General features: G+C 44.6%; 3 protein-coding genes across 13 annotated transcripts; 2 read left to right on the plus strand and 1 right to left on the minus strand.

Annotated features, from left to right (window-relative positions):
* Window positions 1–94: 94 nt before the first annotated feature.
* Window positions 95–1,682, plus strand: LOC124199593. The gene is made up of 3 exons (XM_046595432.1): window positions 95–244; window positions 341–1,062; window positions 1,251–1,682. The coding sequence occupies exons 1-3, from the start codon at window positions 171–173 to the stop codon at window positions 1,610–1,612; spliced, it is 1,158 nt and encodes a 385-aa protein (XP_046451388.1). The 5' UTR covers window positions 95–170; the 3' UTR covers window positions 1,613–1,682.
* On the minus strand, window positions 262–9,297 carry LOC124199505 (regulator of G-protein signaling 12-like). Of its 2 annotated transcripts, none has more exons than XM_046595337.1 (15): window positions 8,573–9,297; window positions 8,262–8,466; window positions 7,764–7,963; window positions 7,300–7,694; window positions 6,873–7,030; window positions 6,095–6,678; window positions 5,582–5,915; window positions 4,794–5,048; window positions 4,462–4,692; window positions 4,098–4,379; window positions 3,403–4,017; window positions 3,007–3,337; window positions 2,691–2,941; window positions 2,253–2,621; window positions 262–2,173 (listed from the first exon to the last, which is right to left on the minus strand). In XM_046595337.1, exons 1-15 carry the CDS (start codon window positions 9,001–9,003, stop codon window positions 1,793–1,795), a joined length of 5,022 nt encoding a protein of 1,673 aa, XP_046451293.1. In that variant the 5' UTR covers window positions 9,004–9,297; the 3' UTR covers window positions 262–1,792. The 2 variants fall into 2 exon arrangements, with proteins under 2 accessions (XP_046451293.1, XP_046451282.1); XM_046595326.1 differs by having other exon boundaries at window positions 7,764–7,966; window positions 8,573–9,296.
* A 4,841-nt stretch (window positions 9,298–14,138) lies between these two features.
* On the plus strand, window positions 14,139–23,940 carry LOC124199600 (actin-binding LIM protein 2-like). Of its 10 annotated transcripts, none has more exons than XM_046595466.1 (18): window positions 14,629–15,071; window positions 17,007–17,039; window positions 17,175–17,454; window positions 18,216–18,397; window positions 18,498–18,624; window positions 18,762–18,855; window positions 18,952–19,041; window positions 19,108–19,257; window positions 19,435–19,509; window positions 19,677–19,872; window positions 19,944–20,112; window positions 20,186–20,399; window positions 20,464–20,607; window positions 20,671–20,833; window positions 21,214–21,308; window positions 21,937–22,009; window positions 22,079–22,443; window positions 22,538–23,940. In XM_046595466.1, the coding sequence occupies exons 1-18, from the start codon at window positions 15,068–15,070 to the stop codon at window positions 22,649–22,651; spliced, it is 2,568 nt and encodes an 855-aa protein (XP_046451422.1). In that variant the 5' UTR covers window positions 14,629–15,067; the 3' UTR covers window positions 22,652–23,940. The 10 variants fall into 10 exon arrangements, with proteins under 10 accessions (XP_046451433.1, XP_046451466.1, XP_046451480.1 ...); XM_046595447.1 differs by lacking the exons at window positions 14,629–15,071; window positions 17,007–17,039; window positions 21,214–21,308 and adding exons at window positions 15,860–15,999; window positions 16,076–16,771; window positions 21,713–21,786; XM_046595440.1 differs by lacking the exons at window positions 14,629–15,071; window positions 17,007–17,039 and adding exons at window positions 15,863–15,999; window positions 16,076–16,771.
* The last annotated feature ends 117 nt before the right edge of the window (window positions 23,941–24,057 follow it).

Consider the following 24,057-nt stretch of genomic DNA (forward strand, 5'->3'; position numbering starts at 1 on the left):
ACACGTTGAACTAAAAATGAATTTTAATAAATCAAATTAAAATATTGTATTTACTACAAGGAACGACATACTACTCAATCTAATCAATTAATCACACAGCGACGCTAGGAGATTGTTGGTTGCCCCGGGTTACGCTTTCTAACAAGAAGTTGCCCATTTTTAAAACAATAATGGGAATCAGGAACACGATCCCGCTAAAAGATGACATTTGCGCCGGTAAAGGCAAGTTTGCTGTTTGCCAGAAGTGAGTAAAAACAAAGGACCAGTTCACAATTGTATATTTGTTGAAATTTATCCATCAGCTTGATGTTTTAAAAAATTTTTTTACACATACGAACAGGAAAGAGAGCAGTGACAGTCATGTTGCAATAGTACACTCTGACGCGATAGAGTTGATGATTCTGGACAAGAGGGGAAATATCCAACAACAGCACGTGCTGGACATTAACGAACTAATAGTCGATGAACCCGATGATATACAAGTCCGAAAGTTTGAAACACAAACAATAAAGAAGTCACAACTAAGACAAAAAGAAGGTAGCGTCCAATCGAATACTTTTCTTTGGCAGGTATTGTGGTGCGACAACGGCGACGAGCCCGTGCTCATAATCGCCCACACCAATCATCTACTGCGAGTTATGTTCGACTGCTCGACTAAAACGTGGAAAGCGGATATAAACAGGATGCTGGATCAGCAAGGATGGATCAGCTCTCTGGCGTCGATCAACGGGTATATATACACAGGTGAAATAGACAAATCCGGGCGGAGGAGGAGGACGATGAAAAGAGTTTTACAAAGTACAAAATCATGTTCTACGACAGGGAGCAACGAAGGTCTATGGGAAATAGGCAGTCAGGACATGCTGTCTCAAAGCAAACTGGGCAAGTTCCCTACCACGGTCATCTGCGTGTCCGCAGAATATCTAGCGGCAGGAGATGAACAAGGAGGTATCGTCCTATTTCAAGGTGGACCCAATTCTTGGTCTCAAATTCAACGCATTCAGGAGAAATCGTCAAATTGCTGCACCAGCATGTTTATCCTTGAAGCCAGGGGAGAAAACGGTAATTGATCACCTCATCCCAATTGAGTCAAAGAGTCGCGAGTTATTAGAATGAAAATAGTACATAAACAATTCGACGAAAAGATAAAAAATTTGATCGTGAAAAAGTGGGATGGAAAGTTGCAGAAGAAATTTGTTTCAATATGGCTTAGGGAAAAAAATCTCATGTCTTTTTTTGTTGTTGTTTAGTTTTGATCGCAGCTTTCAGCACGGGATTAATCCGGGCCTACATGTTGCCGACGATGGAATGCCTATCCGAGATCGCAGGTCACATTCGCTGGATAACTGAAATATTTCCAGTCAAAGGCGGATTTGTCTCTGCAGCCGAAGACGGTTTTCTGCATCTGTGGATTCTTGGGAAAAACAACGATCCCAGCTGGGATATCCGCTACATGACCAGTTTAGAATTAAAGGACTGCATGATCACAGGAGCAGCTCCCTTTACGGACAAAGGCGTGTTGGTGACGGCCTACGATCGACCTCAACTTTTCTGGGTGACGCTGGTTGGACGCGTAGAAGAAGAACCGATAGACAATGACGACACCCTTTAAGTTCTTTCAAGACAAACAATTTACCGGGTTTCCCGATCGAGCTACGCTCAATATACGCTTGAAACAATTCGAGAGATAATATGGCACACTTAATAATCAACTTCCAGTGAAGACTTGGAAAAAAGAAAAAGAAAGGAATCACTCAAATTGAGTAAAGAAAAAAGCCCGTGGGACCTGTTGTTAAACGAAACTAACATTCACCCTGGAGGAAGTATTGATATTGCGGCTGGGTGGCCGTGGAGGCGGCATCGGTTTCGATGGCGGGCCTTTGAACGGTTCGTTGATCTTGGGTTTTCCCGGTTTAGGCGGTAGAGGTGGAGGCGGCGCTGGGCTGGCGACGGTCAGCGGGTCGTCCAAGTCGAGTAACTCTAGGGCAGGGGGCGTGGGAAGTGGAGGTCGACTGTTGAGAGGTTGGTGTGACGAGGGAACGTTCCTCGGCCGACTGTGTTGTTGCAGTTGTTGTTTTTGATCATCCGTCTCACGACCCTGGTAACAGCGCCAGTCCACGTCTAAATCGAGAAGCAAGTCATCCCAATTTGAATTGGAATCCGACTTGGCAATCTACAGAGAGAGAGGATGTTAAGACAAACAGCGATGAGTACTGAGGTTTGAGAGCAAGCATATGGAGCGTAGTACATACCTGGCGGTTCGCTGCATTCTGTTTGGCCTGATCCTTCTGTTCGATGGCCGCAATGCGAGCAGCGACATTGGCTACATTTTGTTTAGCCGCAGCCACGGTAATTTTGGAATGAGACGGTTGACTGGATTTGAGTTCCATCGTTCCACTCGGCGTCGACGATCCGAAATACATGTCAGCCTCCTCATGAGTCGGCAATAGCCCATCGGCCGAAAAACTTTTGTCCAGGATCTGCGCTGCAATAGCGGCGAAATCCGGTGAGGCGCAAGAGCCGCTCATTGCGGTTCCGTTGGAACGCGGATCAGAAACAACGTCACGGCGTGAAAAGAGTGGTTCAGATGCTCGGCCATCCAGTGGAAATTCATATGATTCCTGGAAATTGGTAAATAACATTCAGGTTCTGTTTTTTTCACCATCACAACAGTGCAGTTAATAACAAACCTGGTAGACTCTTCTTGGCCGGCATCCGATGGGTTCCGAAGCTCTTCCGTCAAGAGGCAACTCGTGTGAGTCAGAATAGTCGCCACTGGTACAGCGCCCTGGCAATTTGAGAAAGTCCGGCAGTTCATAGTTGATTTCTGTTCCTCTTTGGTCTTCAAGTCTGCATCTCTGAGCTCGTTTTAATCGTTCATAGAGCGCCTCGTTTTCCAGGCGTGTTAGTGGGTTACGCTGGGTGTTGGACTTTCTCGATCCTGTTAACACACAAGTCTTAAGTTATTGAATATTGATAAGAACGAGAGAAAGTTGGACTGTTTACCGAGTGGGGCTCGAGGTGGAGGCATTAAATGCGCCGTCGAACTGGATTTGGGCAAATCGTGGAGCGAAAGTCGTTTATTAGCGACAGACATGTTCGGATTCTGTATCGTGCTTTCGCTTTTGGTTGGTGCCATGGGCTTTTTGCCTGAGACCGTTCTACTCCGTTCGGTCTGAAGAGAATTTCTTCGACTCAATCCTTTACGCCCCAACAGGCTTCCACTATTTTTGATTGGAAGTTCCTCCGCTTCATCAGATTGTTCACCATGGGCTTGACCTGAACCGTCACGGTCCATTTCACCAAAATCTTCATGGACTTCGTCTCGGTTTGTAACCTACACAAATAACAAAATCATGAAATCTCTCTGTATGAACGCTACGAGCTCTCTCATTTTCTCACCTTCAAATGGCAACCATCCAGCGATGCTAACATGGTTTTTGCTTGGACGACATCCCCAGTAGTCGATTTAGTGATAATCGACTGTTCAATTTTGAGGCCGTATTTCAAGAGAATCGGTTTAACGACTTCGCCTAGCTGCCTCCTGGGTTGGCCACGGATCATCAGCGATTTGCCCGACTGGAGGAGTAGTAGATGGAAGACGACTCTGGGTTCTAAGCGGATCTCCATGCCACCGACCACAGAAGCGTCCCGTTCCAGCTCGATAGAAGTGGAATGGTGGCTGTCAAACAGCTCGAAAGCATTGAAGCGTAAGCCACGACGCTCCAAAAGTTTGTTGAGAAGTTGCTGAACACTTTGGCCTGGCCGGGCAGCAATAACTGCAGAAGACATGTCGGGAAGAAGGACTTTGACCAGCGGCACAGCACTGGCAGTGTTTTGGATGTGGAAAGCCTTGTCACTGAATTCGGATGCCACCGAATCCTTGGATGCGGCTCTCTTAATGAACAGATCTTCATCGTCCGTCGCATTCTCCTTTTCCTTGTCTGGGCCGCTACTGGTACTACCCTGTCGATTTTTCTTCTTGGACGTCTTTCTATAATCAAATTCAGCGCGATCCTGCAAACAAAATTGAAATAAGAAAAAGTCATACAACGTTGTCTTTCAAAGAAAACCATACAAAACAGTAGGGAACAGACCTTGGATTTTGACCGATCTTTTTTGGGCCAAGGCAACAAGGATCTACGACGTCGTTCACCAGCATCGCTGCCACTCTTTTTCAGTGCCAAATTGCGCAAGCTATCGCTATCACCCTCACCGAAATCATAGTCAATATTCAAATCAGGATCATTAAGGGTCAGCTCCGCAATGGGAGGTTGCTCGTTCTGTTGCATGGCTTGAAGACATTCACGAAAGTATGGTGAACGAAGGAACCTTGGGTAACAGTCGTATTTCATCAAATTGAAGACCTGTTTCTGAGCCTGAAACCAACAAAAACATAAAAAGAACAAAAACACGGAATTGAGTAAAAAGACTTTTACGACATCAAAACAAACATTTTACCTGATCAAACAATTCCAGGCTAGGTTGGCATAGATTATCTTCAGCCTTTTGTCTCGCTTGGGAGTCGACATTAACAGGCTCAGAGGCGGCTGGGCCAAGGTGGCGTTCGAATATCTTTTGGGCTTCGTAAGCGGCCGTCGTGGTATCCTCGGTGGGGAAGAGCCGATGAAACCGTTCGCAAGCGGCCCAAAAATAAATGTTTTCGTGGCTAAACTCCTTCTTTAGAAATCCCTGTGTGCACATGTGTGTTCAGGTCAAAAACGTCACAATGAGCGATCGTTTCAAATCACGAACAAAAAAATCTGAAAAGAAAATAAATAAAAGGTACTCACAGCGAAGGCTCGCAGACCCAGGGGGTCCTCGAGGAGCTTCTCAAATCCCTGCATCCAAACGTGTTGTTGTTGAGGTTGTGAAGTTTGAGGAGGAGGAGGAGGCTGCGGCTGCTGCTGCTGGTCGGGCTGAATGGGTTTCTCGAGCGTCCCAGCCAGAATGGTGCTGTTGGTTGCCGAGGCGACGATAGTGGCCGCTATGGTCGATCCGGGTCTTTCATCTTGGCCGCACCGTTGATCCGACGCCGGCGGCAATACCTTGGGAAGATCGAAAACTCGGGCTATTCTCATGATCGACTCACACTCACGAGAGCAAACAATCGCACTGCGGGTGGCGTTGACGGTGATGAAACGAGACGACGGCCAAAAGATAGAGCGTGCCGTATCGAAATTCATTGGAAAAAACTTTGAAAATCTCCGAAGGAATGGGGTAACTTCACGCCCAGCGGCGACCGCATCCGCCTTTGAGCAGCGGTCGGCCACCAAAAATGGGAAATGACTTTTCCTCCGCTCAGAGCAAACCAAAGAAATCAGAGCGCCATCTATTTCGCACTAGAAAACCATTGGGGTCGGTTGAGTAACGCCCCAGCATCCCTTTCGCTTGCTCCAGTCGAGCCTTAACGATACTCTTCCTGATTAGACACACTTAAACAATTTTGCTTCGGATTCCTATTAAACTCTCTCAACTGTGGCTGGCGTCTCTCTCCCTCCACCCATTCGACTTTTTTTTTGTCGGGACTCTCTAATCAATCAAAAAGTTTTCTCTTTTGTAAAGAAATTCCATATTTTACCTCGTTCTCCTCATCTTCTTCTTCTTCTTCTTCTTCCTCTTCCTCACTGCCATCGTCTCTATATTCCAGTCTTTTGGCTAGTAGTTTCTGTCGCGGCGGGGATCCTGATGAAGACTGGCCTGCTAAACTGTGCCAGCCCACGACAGGATCAAAAGGAGTACTATTCTCCCAATCGATCTTGTCTAAACCGTTGTCAGATCCCAGCTGTTGAGCATGGTGATGGTGGTGATGATGCTGTGGCGGATCGCCCGGCATACGGGCCTGCTGTTGGCAGCTTTTACTTAAATCGTCCAGGCTGCGAGCACGACTGCGTTCTGACGGCGTTCGAGCAGGTCTGCCAGGGCGCAGCAAGAATACACGAAGCCAAAAAATGAAACAAAATGAAATAAAAAAGAAAAAAAAAACATGAAATAAAACAGTTCGAAGGCCGTGAACCCGGTCGAGACCTCTTTGACTTGATTACTAGCAATTTCAACTAATCAACGGCGTTGCCAAGTGCGATGGAGTTATTACCTGTTGGCGGGGTGCGGTAGGCCGCCAGGTCGGCCTTTGAAAACTTGAGGGCTCAACTTTTCCTCCAGCGTCATAGTTGCGCGAACGCTGAGCGATGGATTAACATGTTGGTGCGTCCCCGTATTGCGGTTAAGCAACAGCATGGCCGGCTGCGGTTGTTGTTGCTGCTGCTGCTGTTGTTGGTTCAGGTAACGCTGCATCGAACTTCGTAACCGAGCGGCGTGTTCCAGCTCGCCTGGACTTTTGATGGCCATCATAGGGTCCGGCATGGCACGAACCGTCAGCCGGTCTAAATTGCCATTGAGCGGAAGTGAAATGGGCTGGTGATGCAACATGAGCTGATCTTGCTGATGCCGCAGTTGTAGCTGCACGTCACGGTCGCTGTTCTTGCCATCATCGCGATCACGAAAGATTCCAGAGTCGCTATTACTGCTGCTGCTGCTGCTATTGCTGCTTAAATTATGTTGTTGCTGTTGTTGGTGCTGCTGCTGTTGCTGCTGCTGCAGCAGAGGATTGGCCCAGCCCATTAATCCGATGGCGTTATTTCCGTGGCATCCAGAGGAAGCGCACAAGGAGAGTACAGCCTAGTGGTGGTAATAATCAACCCAAGTTCGAGAAGGTTATCATATAGTGGCCATATAAAGAGGTGGAGTAGTAGTAGTAGTAGTATAAGAAGGGTTTAATTGGCACGATCAAATGTTAATTCTCTCAGGTGTGAGAAAGTGAGAATCGGGAAGCGAAAAAAACAAAATGCGCCATATTTGTGTATCTATCCAACCTGTAGTATCGGTTCAGCCGTGGGAGGGAACTCCAGACATCGTCCATCACCTCCGGCGGCTGGGGTACACTGGAAGCGGAACGCGTGGGCTCGGGCCGCGTGCCCTTCGTGGGCCACCAAGCGGGAATCCACCATGAAAACATGGCACGACGTGAAGCCTACACCAAAAAGGCGGAAGATAAAAAAGAGAAAAGTCATTAGGGAACGTTGTTTCTTTCGTTCTTTCTTTCTTACGGCAAATCTAATGGGTAAACCGAAAGAAAAGAAAACGATGGCGATCATTACGGTATTGCCGATTTCAGCAGACTGTCTATTGCTGAGGCACGCCGCCAAAGAGACACTTCATTGTGTATCGGTAACCTTTTTCGGTACATATCGTGAGGGGTTTTCATCACCCAAAAAAAGAAAAAAAGAAAACACTTGTTACCTGCGGCCGAATTCTTGCGATGGGTGTTGAGCATTTTGTCTTCGTGATCCGACCCGCTGATGGACTGATCGTCGTCGTCGTCCGAGTCGTGGGAGGCAGATGTAACGAGACCAAAGAAACGGGCGTCGTCGGCGTAAGCCCCACAGAAAACGACACGTCGTGCAGGAAAACGAGCCAAATTAGCCCCGGCCGGGCTGGTCAAGGTGATCTTTCCTGAACTACTACTACTACTATTATTATTATTTCGTGAAGTCGACGAAGAATTGGAGGCTCCGCCCGCGGCAGCAGCAGCAGCAGCACCGACCACTCCACCAGCACCTGGTCGGGGTCCCCACACACGGAGCAGCACCAACGTGTGAACCTTCTTCTCTACCCTTAAACGACGCACGCAGCTCCTGCACGACAATCAACACGACATTAGGTTGGAGAAACGAATGGGTCAAGTGTCACCGACGCCATCTCACCTGATTGCCGCCAGTCGGGCCGCTGCACTGTTATTGCTGTTGGAATGGCTGCCAGAGGCACTCAGACCCCCTCCGCTCACGCCGCTACTGGGTGACGACTGACTGCTAGAGTCTTCCGGCATTTCAATCGTTCCCAAGTAGCCCACCACTGAACGGTACATGAGTTGACCGGTGACGTTGGCGGCCGCAACTCCATTATTCTGCTGATTTTTAGAGAAAATAGTTATTTTAGTATTAAATTTAAAAACAACGATAGACAGAAACGCAAACGGGAAAACTAAAAAAAGAATTTGAATTAAAAAAATATGCTAAACCAATCCGAGACGGTTACGGTGCAGTCGTAAATCGTTTCGCCGTAACGCGTCCGGCAGGGATTCCGACACTTGTACGTTACACAAGACAAAGTCAACACATGATGGATTGGTTAGCTTGGCCGAAACGAGGAATGATTGAAAGCGATTTCGGAATTTCTTTTTCTTTCTTTTTCCATTATCTTACTTTGTTCATTCTGGCGTGGAGGTTAGGTGACGACATGAGGTTGCCAATATGTTCTTGGCTGCTATTGCTCGAGTTCCGTCGACGTCGGCTCTTGGTCCCGGAAGAATGACTCGGCATTGGAGGAACGGGCATTCCCATTCGACTATGCAAATCTCTTGCGACTCTTTCAGAACGGCTGGGAGGAGTTGCTCCCTTTCGTTTTAATCTTGAGAATTATGAAATAAATGTCCCCAAATCAGTATCCTTTTATGGCACTCACCATGAGATAAAACTTGATAAGAATATCAGTCCAAAGGTGTTTGTGTTCTTACCGATTTGCATGATGTCTGGTTCTGGGCGGCCTGATTTTGGATGACACTCTGATCTTTGTGTCTGATTCCTCATCTGAAGAAGAGTATCCTTTGGCTGTGGCCGGAATGCCAGATTCTGCCAGATGGAGTCTGAGCATTCCCATGCAGGAACCAACCAGCCTGACCACTTCATCGTGGGGTGCTCTGCTGACATCACAACCGTTGACAGCCAACAAACAGTCCCCTGCGTGCAGACCAGCTTTGTCTGCTGAACTATTGGGCACAACACAACTCAGGATGCAGGGAGCCTGGCCTGATATCGTGAACCCAAAGCCTTGCTGCCCTCTCACGAGCTTGGCCACTTTGTAGGCAGGTGAGGACTGCAGATGTGAAGTAACAGGGGGTGAGAAAGGCCTGGCACGAGCCTTTTTCTGCCGTCTTGATGCATGCATTGTGATGAACTGTGTGCGAAACAAAACATTCGGGTCACTTCATTCCGTCACAACACACATTGTCCACCAAAGCCTCGATGTTTTCCACCACACAATCAACAAGTTGGCGGTTCACCAAGCACCAAACTGAAAAGAATCGGTTTCACTAAGCGGGATCGACGTTCATGGTTGTTCGGTCATTTGTTGTCTAATGGGGGAGAGAGAAGACGCATAGAGAATTCTTCTTCTTCTTTTTCTTTCAGTAACGGTCTAACGGTGGTTGTGGGGTTTGGGTAGCCCGGGGCTTTTTAAAATTTCACTTTAAATGAGACATCTAGCGGTGGATGTTGATGTTTCTCTATTTCCTCAAAAGATGGCCATTGACAATAAATTTGGATTTTATGCTCTGTCATCTAGCGGTCGTATTTTCAGTCTAGAAATTTCAAAACAAAAAAGGCGAAAATCGCTGAAAATGAAAATAAATGACGGAAGTGACAATTGTCAAATAAATAATAATAGAAACGATGATGCTGGCGCAATTAAAATGGTAACATCCTGAGTTGATCAATAGCTTTTGTATTGAATAACCGACAAAAGTTTAGACGGAACTGAATGTGGGACTGGTTTTGATGGCTGACTGACTTGAACAATTGGTCGATCGCATTCATACAGCACCCTCGATCGGTTGTAAAACTTGGCGATCCACAAAGACCCTGGTAAAGAGTTGCATAACGATTTCCATGGTGTTTGACAGAGGGACAACAAGTATGGCCGGGTCCCGGGTGAAGTAGGCGTTGTTCGACCGCCAACTCCCGCCAACAGTCCCGCCAGACCGTGAAAATCCACTAAACAACACAGAGACACACACAGCACACTCGGGGTGTGCACACACGGAAACTTTCATCATCGCTCGCCAAGCGAATCAACTTCCCCATGTGCATTGCGGCTGCTGTCGCCTATATGGTCGGGGCATTGTAAATTTCACCGAAATAGATGTACCGGTACCGTTGTTTGCCCGCCATTTAACAGGTCCGTCAGAATTTTTCAACACTGTCACAAATATTTGTGTTTGTCGTTATCGCGTGATGGTGTCGTCTATAATATAACAGAGCAACAGCACGAGCTCAGCGCAGAGCCGTGTTGTTCACATAACTCACCCACGTCTATTTTATGGCCATTTCACGACAAGTTTTTTTAGGAATAGGAAAATGAACTGGTTTTATTGGAGGATCCTCCACACTAGACTATACAGCAAGGGCTGAAGCCAATAACTTTTGTGCGAGTTTATATCTTCAACCCGAGCAATTCGTTTGACGCGAGGACATCGCACTCAGCTGACCGTGAATCCGGATGTCTTGGGGGGGATGATATTAAGAGAAATAAAATAAAGGCGGGGGTAATATAAATGAAATTGCTGCTCAAGGCCACTTAACTGCTGTGGCAATAAATAGCGTGAAAAATCTAAGCGTGAATTTCTTTGAGTAATTTTTCTTCTTTTCGTGACTAGCTCATTATTATTCAACGTCTCTGCGCGCTGCGCGATCAGCTTGCTGAATTGAACCCAGCACAGCACGCTGTGTGGCACATCCTTCACGCGTGTGACCGGCACTCGGTTGGATATTTATTCTTCGCATTCACTTTCCCCATCCACTTTGCCGTGCCCTTGGTTGAATAGGACGCCTTAGAAAAAAACAAACAAATAAAATTGAACAAAAAAGAAACGAGAAAATATTTAGTATTCATGAAACCCATTTTGAAATCATTATTCCGAATGCATATTGTCTTTTTTTGTGTTTTCTTTCTGAAAAATAAAATACACATGTCCATTCTGGTAAATTTCAGCATAGTTCTCTAACTCTATGACCGACCATCTTCCCATCATTCGTCATCAGAGAGTCACGCTCGGCTAAGCAAGTATTATTCGTGATAGTACACACTTCCATTCCAAATTGGTATGTGACTGTGTAGAACACAGCTGTGATTATGTGTCACGGCCATATATCGTTGGCATTCTACACGAATCTAATTAATTGCATTTGCTGCTGCAACGTCCATAAGCCTATACACACATTCTCTGTTGTCGATTTCGTAACCGAATAAGGGCTCACATAAACAAAACAGCTATGCAGCTACCTGATCGGGACCGGGGCAAACTAGTTTTTTGTTGCCTTTCATTCCTTAAGGTTAAGACGCGTACATTTCGTTTTGCTTAGCTGCATTGTAAACAATAACCAAAGCAAAACAAAAGCTCCCCCCTTCAAAATAGGAGAAGAGATTTTTATACACAGTCAAATATAAAAAGGAAATATCCTTGGCGGTGTTAAATAGCGCCTGCTGCTCTTATGTATAGAAAAACGTATAAAAAAGAAAGGAGAGAAATCCAATAGCTGAAGGAAAAAAAACCGTTATTGAGAAGGCTAGCTAGCTATATTGATATTCAAAAGCGGTATTTAAACCAGTTTAATGTAACGTTATTTTTCATTGGGATCAATTTAATTTGCCGGCCTTTTCTTTTAATCGTGGATATAATACTTACTCTACCGGGTGTATAGGCTGGCTACTACTACCGTTTTGGTTGTAACATTCCCGCGAATTTCTCACGGGTGATTTAGTGTAGTATAAAAAGTTACCCGTTTAGAACCGCCGTGATGGTGACCAGGTGACCAAAGAAAAAACCTGAGAAGGGCGAGCTTGTTATTGTGTTATTAATAAAAATTCTCCTTGTGTAACGGGATAACTATCAGGTGAAACAAAGGCAGTTACCGCGGAGCAATGGATTGGAACGATTTTGGTTCGCCAGTCGACGACGATATCGTGATCGCTGACTCGAAACGTTACAACAGAACCTCAACGGCTATTGTTTCCGCGTATTATTGATAAGGGCCGCTCGGTTTCCCGTCGTGAAGAAACGATGGCGATCATTGGGTACGGTTTCAAACAAGAAAAAACGGATAATCAACAGCGAATAAATGACGCAAGGCGATTGCCATCTTGTAAAATTCTCGCCAAAATTCCTGCACACAAGGTCTGACAAAAATGTGTTTGTTCAATTATTCCAACACCTATAACCGCGAGAGATAACTGATTGCTGTGTGTACACTGTTCATATTTCACCTCTCTCGCGAACCAGACGGAAATAGATTCATTCTGGCTATCATCGCAAGAAGTTTTCCATCTTTTTGGCTTCTCTCTTATTTATTTTCATTCGGCTCTTTTTTCTTATTTGCTCCTCCCCGGTTGAAATTTTATACGGCAAGTCACTAGTTTCCGTTGGGAAGCAAAAATGGTAAAGAAAAGAAAAAAGAAATAATAAGGAGCTTCCTCATTTACACGCCAACAGTCCCTCTCCCAACCGGTTGACGTTAAATCTTTTTTACAAAATTCTTCTTCTTCTTTTGCCGCGGTTACACAGCAGACACAGACACGCTCTAGCGTATATATATCGGATGGCGTTCATTCTGGAGCGCGCGTGCCGAAGCCGACCGCCTGTCTGTGTGCCCGAACCTCTATACTCCCGGGCTATAAATAAGCTTAAATAGGGCAGAGACTCCGTCCATTGATGAGGTCACGAGACGAGTCCGAGATCAGTTTTTTCTCTCTCTCCTGTTTCTTGAATAACTAAAAAGCCTTCATCTTAAATATTCATTTTGTAATCGCATTAGCTATACAACAACGTGCAGATCCACTAAAAGGGAGCATATCATCTTTTATTGATGAGCTATATGAGCTCTCATCCCAGCGTATCTAAAATATTACTCCAACCCATTTCTTATATTAGAATTGGGATATAATGAGATTCCGAACGATTCGATTTTTTATTGGGCTATTTATTTATTAAATAATAATAAAAATGGTCCCCCCTGGATATACATAACGAAGCAATAACATGTGTAAACCGGAATGAGGAATTTGTCAGTTATTAAGAGAAACAATGCGGGCAAACAGCACGATTGGCATAATTTCGATGCTGGTTTTCCGTGCCGTTATGGAAAAAGGAATTTCTCGAGTGTGCTGTGTGGCGGTCCCGAATTGAAAATGGCGGATGGAAAAAGTCAGTGATTATGACGTCGTTGCGTAAAAGTACGTGTGCCGATATAAGAAAAGGGTTCTTATACGCTGACTTCCGCCAAATGGTACATTATTATGAACGCCAAGAAAACCGCTTGCACATTCTCTTTTTCTTCTTGTTTCTACTAACCCGAAGCGAAAGGGCCTTTCTTTTCTTTTAAATAAAATCTAAAAGGAAACTATTGTTCTCTCCATGTACGCGAGTTGCCTTGAAACGAAACGAACATGGACAAAACAATATTCTTATACACAATTGGACAATGTGATGGCGTGCTGCTCACATCTGCCGTGAAGGCTATTCAAATATGTTTGTTCCACTGCTCTCCTTCTTTTCTTATTTTAATACTCTACTTTTTTATTATTAAAAAAATGTATGTTTTTTTCATTATTCGAGCCCATCACCGATGAACCGGATATGGGGAAACCCACACAGTTTGAATTGATTTAGAAAAAATGACAATGAATGACATATCCGGTGTACCGCAGTCGACGTCATTTATTGGGTTGCTGCGCGCGGTGGGCGCATACTATATTTACATTACCAAAAGGAATTTCACATTATTTTTTTTCCGCTTTCCTTATTCCTTCCCCGCCGCCAGTTGGACTGCGAAACAATTCTATTTTAGCAGGCCGTGACAACCCCCCCAAAATAAAAGAACAATTACGACCCAGTTCCGTTTTCTATTCGAGCGTGTGTTTGCTATAGTCGAGTCGCTTTCGGAAATTCCGACAAAGGAAGGACACAGCAGACAACATTTAAGTCTGTGCGCGTTTCCCAAACTAATTTGTTTTCCCCGGGATTTTTGTTTTTTTCCGATCTGCCGATCATCCGGAAAGTCCATAAAACAAAAGAAGAAGAAATAGTGAGCCTTATCTTTCGCGGTTGATTGAATTACCCGGTCTGCTAACGGTTGGTGGAGAAGAAAGAAGTTGTGGAATGATTAACGACAAAATTCTGTTATTCTCGTTTCAAACGGGGACCGCCCTCAGCAGCAATGAATCGATATCTACGAAATGACTGGCGCAAGTATTCGATCATTAAGCCCTCTGTGTGCCCGTACGCCAAGCTATGTTGTCACTTTTAAACAATTCGTCCTTGGCTAAACGACGAAAAAGAACGAAATACAATTGCCGAAACTATTTTCTTCCATTCAGAACGTGCACCGATTGAGAGAAGGAATTTTTTATTTTTTTAAATTTCCGTTAAAAATAATGTGTCGGTTTGTGTGTGCCGGGACGGGAAACAATAAAAATCCAAGGAAAACAATCGATACAGGTTGTAAATTGCGGTTACCGTGGGAACCGCCATTTCCTTTTTCTTTTTTTTCGTTTCCCTTTTTTCGTCTTTTTCACAAGGATTTCCCTCAAGCCTTTGGGGGGTTGGAAGATGTTGTGTCACGAGGTGAAAAGAAAATGAGCCTGGTTTTTTAAAATAAAAGCAATGATGAATTTTCGGTGTTTTTCTCGACGACTGGGAGATTGACGCAAGCGATGGTGCTGCCACGTTGAAACAAATGAAGAGCACAGAGCGGCGCGCTGCTGCTCTCCCTCTCTCTTTTCGTTCGTTGCCTAGCCCCAGTGCCATTTTCCCAGTGAGAAGACGAGTTGACGATACAGACGGCCGAACCTAAAGGGCGTTCCCGGTTCAGTGCTGCTGCGTTCCCATCGTCTGTGGATCAGTTTCGGCCCCCGTTCACTTGACGTCCACTCGGCCCGATCCCCTTACACACTGCGGTCGACAAATTGCAATTAAAGCGTCGCCTTGAGGTGAAAAACAACAATCTAACCACCACACACAACCGTTTCTCTATACTCTCTTGCTCTTGCTCCACTACCAAAAACGCCATTGGTTTTTCTCTCCCCCCATTCTGTTTGTGTGTGTGTATCTGTGCAACTGTGACTAGTGAATTTTCGTCTGGTTGGTGCCAGTGTGGGAGAAAAACACTCACATCCGACCGACGATTTTATTCGCCCGTTTGCTGCTTCCTTTACTTTTCCAACAACAACAGCAACGACCATGGGTGAGTTATTTTGTGGAATGTGTTTCTTGTCTCATTTTCATGTCCATGTAATAAGGAAATGAGTCTAACCTTGGAAACGACGACCAATATAGCCAAAGTCAAAACGAGTCGAGAAGAAGAAGATGGAGGACAGACTCGAAAGATATCTCTCTCGACTAGACCGCAATCCACTGTATATATCTATAAACAACACTCTATAACTATACTGAATGAATTAACACCACCCTTTTTTTGTTCAATTCACATCGAAGGAACTCTCGCCATTCTAATTGGGCCCGACGGTAACAGCAGTTTTTTAGTGGAGGGGGGAATCTGGCATCGTCACGGTCGTATCGTGTTCTCACCGGTTCGTGTGTGTTTAGTCTCTCACCGTGACGTCACCGTACACGAACGAAGCTGAAGGAGACAACATCAAATATCGTCGTCATTTGAATAGCAAGGAGTGTCTTCTTCTAAAGAGAAATGAACAATTCCGGCATTGGGTGACGCTAGTCCCCCCCTTCTATTTCTTACTCCGGGTGAAAGGCGATACATTAAATTCATCCAGGGATTATCCAGTGAGAGAGAGGGGGAAGAAAAAAGGTGTGGTGTAGTAAATAGTAGATGGCCGTCGTCGTATAGTAAAAACATGGTTCGCACAAGATATGAGAAAAATGCTTGTTTGGACGCCGGAGGGGGAGAGCAGCCGAAAAAGCCCGGAAGGCATTTTTTACTCCGGCGCCAGGAGGAGGAAAAAATGGAAGGGGGAGGGTGAAATGAAAGAAGAAAAAACCCTTACGACGTCGTCGTGGGTAGCGTCGCGACGTTATAAAAGGAATCGTCTTTGCACGCTCGGAAAAGTTTCTTGTCCAGTCGAGTCTTTGCGTTCGTTCGCGGACGCTGTTTGCCGGTTCCCCCCATCAATTCGAGAGGGTCGATTCCCGATTCGGTAAAAAAAATAAAAGAAGAAAATTCGACATTTGCGTGACCGGATCTAATTTTTGATTTTACTTTTATTTTTACAGAAAGAAAAAGAATTTCACCCTGGAATTTTGTTTTTGTCAAAGGGTTTTTTTTCTTTTTCCTGTGCGGGGGGAAAGTGTGTACTACTCGTCAAGAAAATCTATTTCTGCCCGCCACCCTCGCAAAGTTGTAATAAAGTGAGACTCTAGTGCTCTGCTCTGCTCCCCCGATGGATTACTTTTGAAAAGGGTGGAGAGAAATTTCAGCCATAGTCTTTGAGAGCTAGACAAAGATGGTGATCCTGTGGACCAATTTGGAAGGGGAAAAGGTCGAGCCGAGCCCGACGGCCCAGAGGCCAGCCTCCGAACACGGTGGACGAAGTAATAACGGCGGCCAACTCAGCTTGAAGCGTCGTGTCCAGGTGGCATTGAAACCGTCGCTTCCGTCGCTCTTCTTGCCTCTCGTCAAACCCAACAGCAGCTCAGACAGCAGCAACAACGGTCGTGTGGTCACGTACAGTCCCGGTCCCACTACCGATAGCGTCAGTTTGCCCAGTTCCCTGGACAGTTCGCCCACGTTAGCCGATGACGATCCACTCCGTTTAGTCGTGATCCGATTGGGAGATTTATCGCCCGACTCTGGCGTTGTCATCCAATTCGAACCGACTCCCTCGCCATCCGTCGCGTTCGATCCTGTCAGGCCGACGACGTTACCGGCCCAGCGAGCTCAACCACCCAAAACATTACCCATCATTTATGGTACTACTAGAAAAAAAAAGAGACCCAATCAAGTCCCGCTTCTTTTCCGCCATTATTATGAGACAATGATGCCTTCAAATGGCCAGGGTTGTTTTTCTTTCCTTTCACTCAACCGAAACTCGGCAGTTGTTTGTTATTGTCTTTTATTACTTTTTTTGGCACCATCTGGTATCTTGTGATGAGACCTCTTTCTATACATGTCTCTCTCTTTTTCTTTTCTATTGGGATTTATTAGCTTGCGAGGAGAAGCTGGTCACCATCGAAATGGGTAACTGTCGATTCTCCATGTGTACTAGTTGATTTGAGACGGAATTTGTTATTCAGCCCAGTTGCCGATTTTGCCTTTAATATTATTAATTAATTCTTTATGTGACGCTTTTATATTTTTATTCAAATTTTCCAGGCAAGACACAGTGTCAGAGTTGCAAGAAGAAATGCTCGGGTGAGGTGCTGCGCGTCCAGGACAAGTACTTCCACATCGCTTGCTTCAAATGTCGCGTCTGTCAGACGTCGCTGGCCCAGGGTGGATTCTTCTGCAAGGACGGCGAGTATTATTGCACGCGGGACTATCAGGATCGCTTCGGCACCAAGTGCTCCCATTGCGGACGATTCGTCGAAGGGGAAGTGGTCACCGCTCTGGGGAAGACGTACCACAGCAGCTGCTTCACTTGCGCCCGTTGCAGGTCATTGCCGTTTTTTCTTCTTCTTCTTTCTATTCTGTTACCCAACCAAAAATTTCTTTTCTTTTTTGGAAACCCACAAAAGCGACTTCGGTTGAATGCCATCGGGGTCTTTGACTGGACGCAACACACTTTTTTTTTATATTATATATTTGGATATTATTTCGTTATTGTTGACGCTGCCTCAGACTGCGGTTTTCTACTGAGGGAAGCAGTTAAAAGGAAGTGGTCAACTGTGCCGAATTGTCTTTCGGCGGACTTCCTCCTAGTACAAAAATCGCCAACTGCTTCTTCTTTTTTGTTTTTAAAACTATCTTTACGTGTCGTAGTAAAAAAAATATGCAATCGGTGAAATCGATCGACTGGAAAAGATTTCACGCGGGTTGTTTTTTGTTTGTGACGTTTTATGGCTTCCCCTACTTTTTTTTTCTTTCAAGTTTTTTAAAAAAAAGGGGGAGGGGAGGAATATGGACCGAATCGATTCACGCGGGGGCCCTGGAAAATGGGATGAAAACCTAGATAAATAACATTTGTTTGTTCTGGATTTTTCAATAGAATATCAAAAGCCTACATGGAGGCTATTATGTATGATGAAAATTCAAGTGGGTCGCTGCTGGTTCTCCTGATAACAGAGACGAAAGAGACAGAGAAAGAATTCTGTTTTTGATTTGAAAGCTTTTTTTGAAATGTCAATAATCTCAAGAGTTTTTGAATGAATAATATTTGAAATAACACCATGTTGATTCTTTGATTGTCGATCACAGGCAACCGTTCCCGTCCGGGGAACGAGTGACCTTTACAGGCAAAGAAGTGTTGTGTCCGAAATGTGTCCAGATTCCCGTCATGACGGCCACACCATCGCCGCCAATGAAACCCGCCCGATCCAGCCCGACGCCCAGTTCGCCAGCTTCGAATGGTGGCGCCAACACGCCATCATCAACCACGCGTAAGTTTATTTTTAAAAAATAAGAAAAAGCTGGACGCGAAAAAATACGATTATAATTATAAAATGGTTCCGCTGGATGTCAAAATTTTCTTTTTTCTAGAATGCACCGGCTGCTCCAAGGAAATCGTTGAAGGCCAGGCCCTGATTGCGCTCGACTCGCAGTGGCACGTCTGGTGTTTCAAGTGTGTTACTTGCAACACCCTCTTGCACGGAGAGTACATGGGAAAGTATGTGTGGTGGCCATTTATCATCATCACAACCGCCACTTTTTCTGGCCCCCTTATTGACTAATAAGACGAGTTGATTTCTCTCTGACGGCCCTTTTTATATTAACGAACGTGTTTTTTGGTTTGATATCACCCAGGGATGGACTCCCGTACTGCGAGAAAGATTATCAGCGTCAGTTTGGCGTCAAATGCGACCACTGCGAGCGCTTTATCGCCGGCAAAGTCCTTCAGGTAACATCTCAATTTTTCAAGTCACGCGTCTTGAGATAACCATCACAGTCGGAAGAGGCCTTTCACATCAACTGACATGTTTTGAAAAAAATGTAGGCCGGAGATAACCATCACTTTCATCCGACCTGTGCCCGTTGTTCGAAATGTGGCGATCCTTTCGGCGATGGGGAGGAAATGTTTCTCCAGGTACATTTCGAATGAAATTATTGGATTCAGACGGGAAATGAACGAAATTTGTGTTTTTTTTTACAGGGATCGGCCATTTGGCATCCGAGATGTGGGCCAGGCCCTGGCCAAAACACCAACGGAAACATCACACTGTATTTGAACGGAGCTAATCAAAGCCAAGGACATGACGATAAAGACGACCGTTTCAGTTCCACGGCCGGAAGCGAATTTCAAGTACATTTCACATCCCATCCCAAAACAAAAAAACAATTAACGCTTATTTTATTTTAATTTTTTAAAACATTTTTAAAAAGAAAATCCCGCAGCATTTGTGAACATAACGATTTTTTTTCGGCTATGTTTTGTTTGCAATTTTTTTTTCATTATTATTTCATTTTTTTTTTCTTTTAGTTTTCCATGAGATCCAGGACCCCTAGTGTCAATGGTTCCGTTTGTCCCAGTCCCTATGGTAGCATGCATAAAAAGGTTAAATTTCCCTACTCAGTTCCTCTCTCTCTCTCTCTTAGTCTTTTGATTATAACCACAAGACAAAAAAAAACAATGATGGCCGTTTTCCTAGCACGAACAGCACGATTAATTTAACTAATTTAATTTTTCCCTTCAATTTCTTTTGGCGTAATTGTGTTTTGTAGCTCTCTTCAGCCCGAACATTAAGTCCTGGACTGATCCTGCGCGATTACGGCAAGAGGAGTCCAGCACCACCTGAAGACATCACTCGCTTGTACACTTACAGTTACTTGACGGAAGAGCCTACCATGGGCTACTTGCGGAAACCAATCGATCCTTACGACCGGCCACCGAAATCGCCACATTTCCACCGGCCTCAAAGTAAAAGTTTTCTTGACAGTTAATTAAGGCCCACCTTTAATTATTGATTGTTTTTCCTGGGTGATTTCTAGTTGGCGGTCTGAGCAATAAGAGAAGCAGTCTGCCGTACAGGTTGAACCACAACAAACCGGGCATGAAGGCGCTACTGGACCAAATGGAAAGGGAGACCCCCCGACCGAAATCTCCTCACATGAATAACGAAGAACCCATCGAGTTGGCTCACTTCCCCAACGCTGACCGGTGAGTTTGAATTTGGATTTGATTTACTCGGCTCAAAACTTTTGAGATCTCATTTGTGCATGTCACATCACAGGCCAAGACCGGGTGACCCACCGCGTATTGAGCGTGACGATTTTCCGGCCCCGCCTTATCCATACACGGATCCGGAGCGTCGTCGTCGCTGGTCTGAATCCTCGAAAAGGATTTCGGTTTCCGATGTCAACGACTATGACGACCGCAAATACGAACGCAGAGACGTCGTCGACGGGGAAAATGATGAACACACGCCCGACGATCCCAAGATCAAAGTATGAAAATGTTGAGTTCATTTTCATTTAATCAGTATAATTTAAACGTTTTGATTCGTATTAGAAAAGTGAAGCGGAATTGTCCAAAATCGCCACGGGGATCGGCAAAGTCTTTTTGCACAACCTGAAGGAACGTGAGAAATTCAGACAGTGGAAAATGAGCCATTTGGATCCACGCAACGCTTCACGAACTCCTTCCGCAAACAAGGTCAAATACATTTTCTTTCAATTTTCAATTTCGGTTCAATTTAATTTGAAATTATCTTAACAGGAGCCGCCGTTGCGTTTGCGCTACGAGAGTCCAATCAACGCATCGCCTTCACGTTTCAAGGATCACCCGCGACCTTTCGATTACGAGGAACCCGAGCTGGACAGGCAATCCACCCATCGCTCGTCTCTCGGTCGATCCATCGGCACTCTGCCTACCTACAACGGTATTTATTCCCCCTTAGTCAATAGAGAACCAAGTCACAAAACTTTTTGATTTGGTTTTTCGTAACCTTTGGAATGATGTCCTTTGATTCTATCCGTGTTCCACCTTGTCCGCTTCTTTTATTTTTATTTGCTTGTTGTGTGACTGTCCGGCAATTCCTTTTGTACTGGCCGTTCAAGGCGGATTTGAATTGCTTTAAAATACGCCCTTTTTCTTCCAGTCTTTTGTGATGTTCGTCAAGTGCGTGTGTGTGTGTGGAGTGGTGGCTGTGTTTGTTTTAGTTGTTGGTTTCCATTTTGATTTATTTTTTATTTTCATTTTTGTTCCATTTGCCACGGCAAACATTTTTTTTTTTTTTTTTAAACCAACAAAACGAAATAGTCGTGTCATCGTCCCGCAGCCCACCCCGGCCTGGCTACACATTGAAGTCGTCAACATTGCCCGTCAACGGTCGTCAAAATGGCGGAGATTATTTGGTAAATTCAAATTTCTTTTACTCTTTTCTATTTGATTACGGGACGTTTTCAGAAGACAGTTTGGCCAGCCATTGTATCCGAGGTATTGTGAAACGTTTTATTTGCCCGCTTGTTGTATATTGCTGAACATTTGCTTTGCCGACTTTTCTTTCTCCCTTTTCAATTTTTGAATTTCCCGCTCAACGTTTTCCTCTTTATTTCTGCGCATGTGATGTCTACCTATTTATTTCTAGTGGTTTTAGGATGGCGTACTATTGAAAAGAAAAGATGTGATTAGACTAATATTCTCAACTCTTTTCTCTTGTCTGACTAAATTCTTCTGACTTTCCTATTTGCTTTTGATTCCCTTTTATAAAACCTTTCTCTGTGGCTTGTGTGTCCCTCTTCACGGATGGACAATTTAGTGGTGAGCGCATTGCGCTACGTTCCAAAACCCGGATACGGATTCGCTCCCACAACTCGCTCCCACACATTCACGGTAGGTGTGAAAAATCGATTCACAATTTTTCAATCGGGTTTTGGTCGTCCGATAATAATAAGGAATGAACCTGATTGTTGCCCTGAAGCGTAACTTCCGCAAATCAGTTTATTCAATCACTCATTCATTCATCTGTATTGGAACGTTAAGGGAGATTACGCGTTGGGAGGAGGACTTGCTGAACAGTCACAACACACGGATTTCGGATCAAACAAATCCGACAGTAAGTCAAACTAAAGTTATAAACCAATTACTTCATTATTTTAATTTTGTCTTGTGTGGAAAATTGCAGTTTCAGCCGTTTCGTTGACGGAATCTGACCGCCGAGCCTTAGCACCAGACCTGCGGAGTAGCAACACGTACAGCAGCCATTTAGGTGGCGGTGGAGTCTCTTCCAACACGCCGCGTCCGCACTCGCAACAGGGCTTCCGGCCCATGTTGATGCCCGTCACGACCACTAGCAGCCACGCTCTTCCGCCTCAATCGGCTCCCTTCCGCGCCCACACTCATCTGCGGCGCTCGCTGCCCAACATGTCGGCCGCCGCTTTGGCCGCCCAGCAAGCCCTATCCAACGAGCCACCGAAAATCTATCCAGCTCATCTGCTCTTCACAACCAACTACAGACTTCCGGTCGATGTCGACCGCTGTCAGTTGGAGGTAATACACATCCGCATTCTTCTTCCACATCTTTCGCGTCTGCCTCCGCTCATTAAGTTAGTTCCCAACATCTTTTTCTCATTTCCTTTGACAGCGTCACTTGTCGGACACGGAATTTGAAGCCATTTTCCAGATGACGCGCTCCGACTTCTACCGCATCCCGCCCTGGAAGCGCAATGAAATCAAGAAACGCTTCCGGTTGTTCTAGGACAAAAACTAATTGACGCGGGATATTGCCGCAGCAGCTGAAGAATTCTTCGGCAACAGACAACATCAACAACACCACAAAGGATTCGATGGAATTTGTTATATTTTGTTTCCCTTTTTTTTCTTGTTTAACGGGGTGGGATAGGGTGGGAGGGAATGACAGTTGGATACTCTATTGAGTAGAAACTTTGCAGCTTTGTTTGCGCTTTCGTCTAAAAAGTAGGCGAACGAAAGATATTTTCATTGGCATTATTAACGTACCCGAAGCTATTAGAGCTTCAATCAAAACAATCGGGGATGGGCAGACTCTTTAAAACTATATGTAAAAAAAAAGTGAAACTCTAAACCAGTTTCTCGTCTATTTTGAAGAAGAAAAAGAAAAGAGTTGCGTAGAACCCGATGATATTGAACACACCCAGTCGGAACTGGTTTCAACCAGTTTAGTACATAATGAATAACGATCAAGTGGAACGACTTGTCTACGATTGCATACGGACAGCCTTGAGAATGATTTTTTCATTTTTTTTTTTTTATTATTCGTCCGATTTAAAGTGAAGAAAACAAAAATCATTGGCAATTATTTTCTAATGGGCACGTAAATTCGGGAGGGATTTAAAAGAAAAACCGTAAAATGGCACTCGATTTTTCGAGAGGGTGAGACATACTAGAGCAGCATCCGTTTCTCTAAAAAAACATAAGTAGATTGAATTATATTTTGCTATAGAGCTATCAAATTATTGTTTCTTTTCTTTCTTTCTTCTTCTCCCTCTGAACGGAATAATCACCGACAAAAAGTTTTTTCCCCCCCACAATATTATTTGCTGAAATACCTGGGTCACATGTATCACACGAGGTAGCTTTGAATTTCCGATTGGGTTTTGGTATTTCAAGAGCAATCAAGTTGTTTCCAAATCTCTACTTTCTTCTTGTAAACAATCTTTTTCAAGTGGGCAGCTTTATAAACATCACAAGAAACTAACAGGCAGCAGGTGCTCCCAAATATGAAGTGAAAAAAAAAAAAGATTTATTTAAAAAAAAAAATTACCATTCAATCGCAGAATGGACGAGAGATGTGTCTGGTTTTCTTCTATTTCGAGGGACGTCACTCTTTTTTTCGTATTTAAAAAAATTGCCCTTAACGTCTACTAAAAAAATAGCATTTTTGGCATTTCACTTTCCTCCATCTAATGTTCTTCATCTCTATAATAACACACCCAACTGTTGTGACTTACTTTTGGATTCTCCCTTGTCTGTGTCCTAGTCGCTTCTGGATTGCAAAAAAAAAAAAGATTCATTTATTTAAAGCAACAAAAAAAAGGTAATTTTACTCTCTACCGAAACCCAAACACTTTTTTTGAAATACATGTAATCGACTTCAGCAGTTCTCTCTATTCATTTCTTATCATA

This window comes from Daphnia pulex, chromosome 1 (genome assembly GCF_021134715.1).
Source record: "Daphnia pulex isolate KAP4 chromosome 1, ASM2113471v1".
NCBI lineage: Eukaryota > Metazoa > Arthropoda > Branchiopoda > Diplostraca > Daphniidae > Daphnia > Daphnia pulex.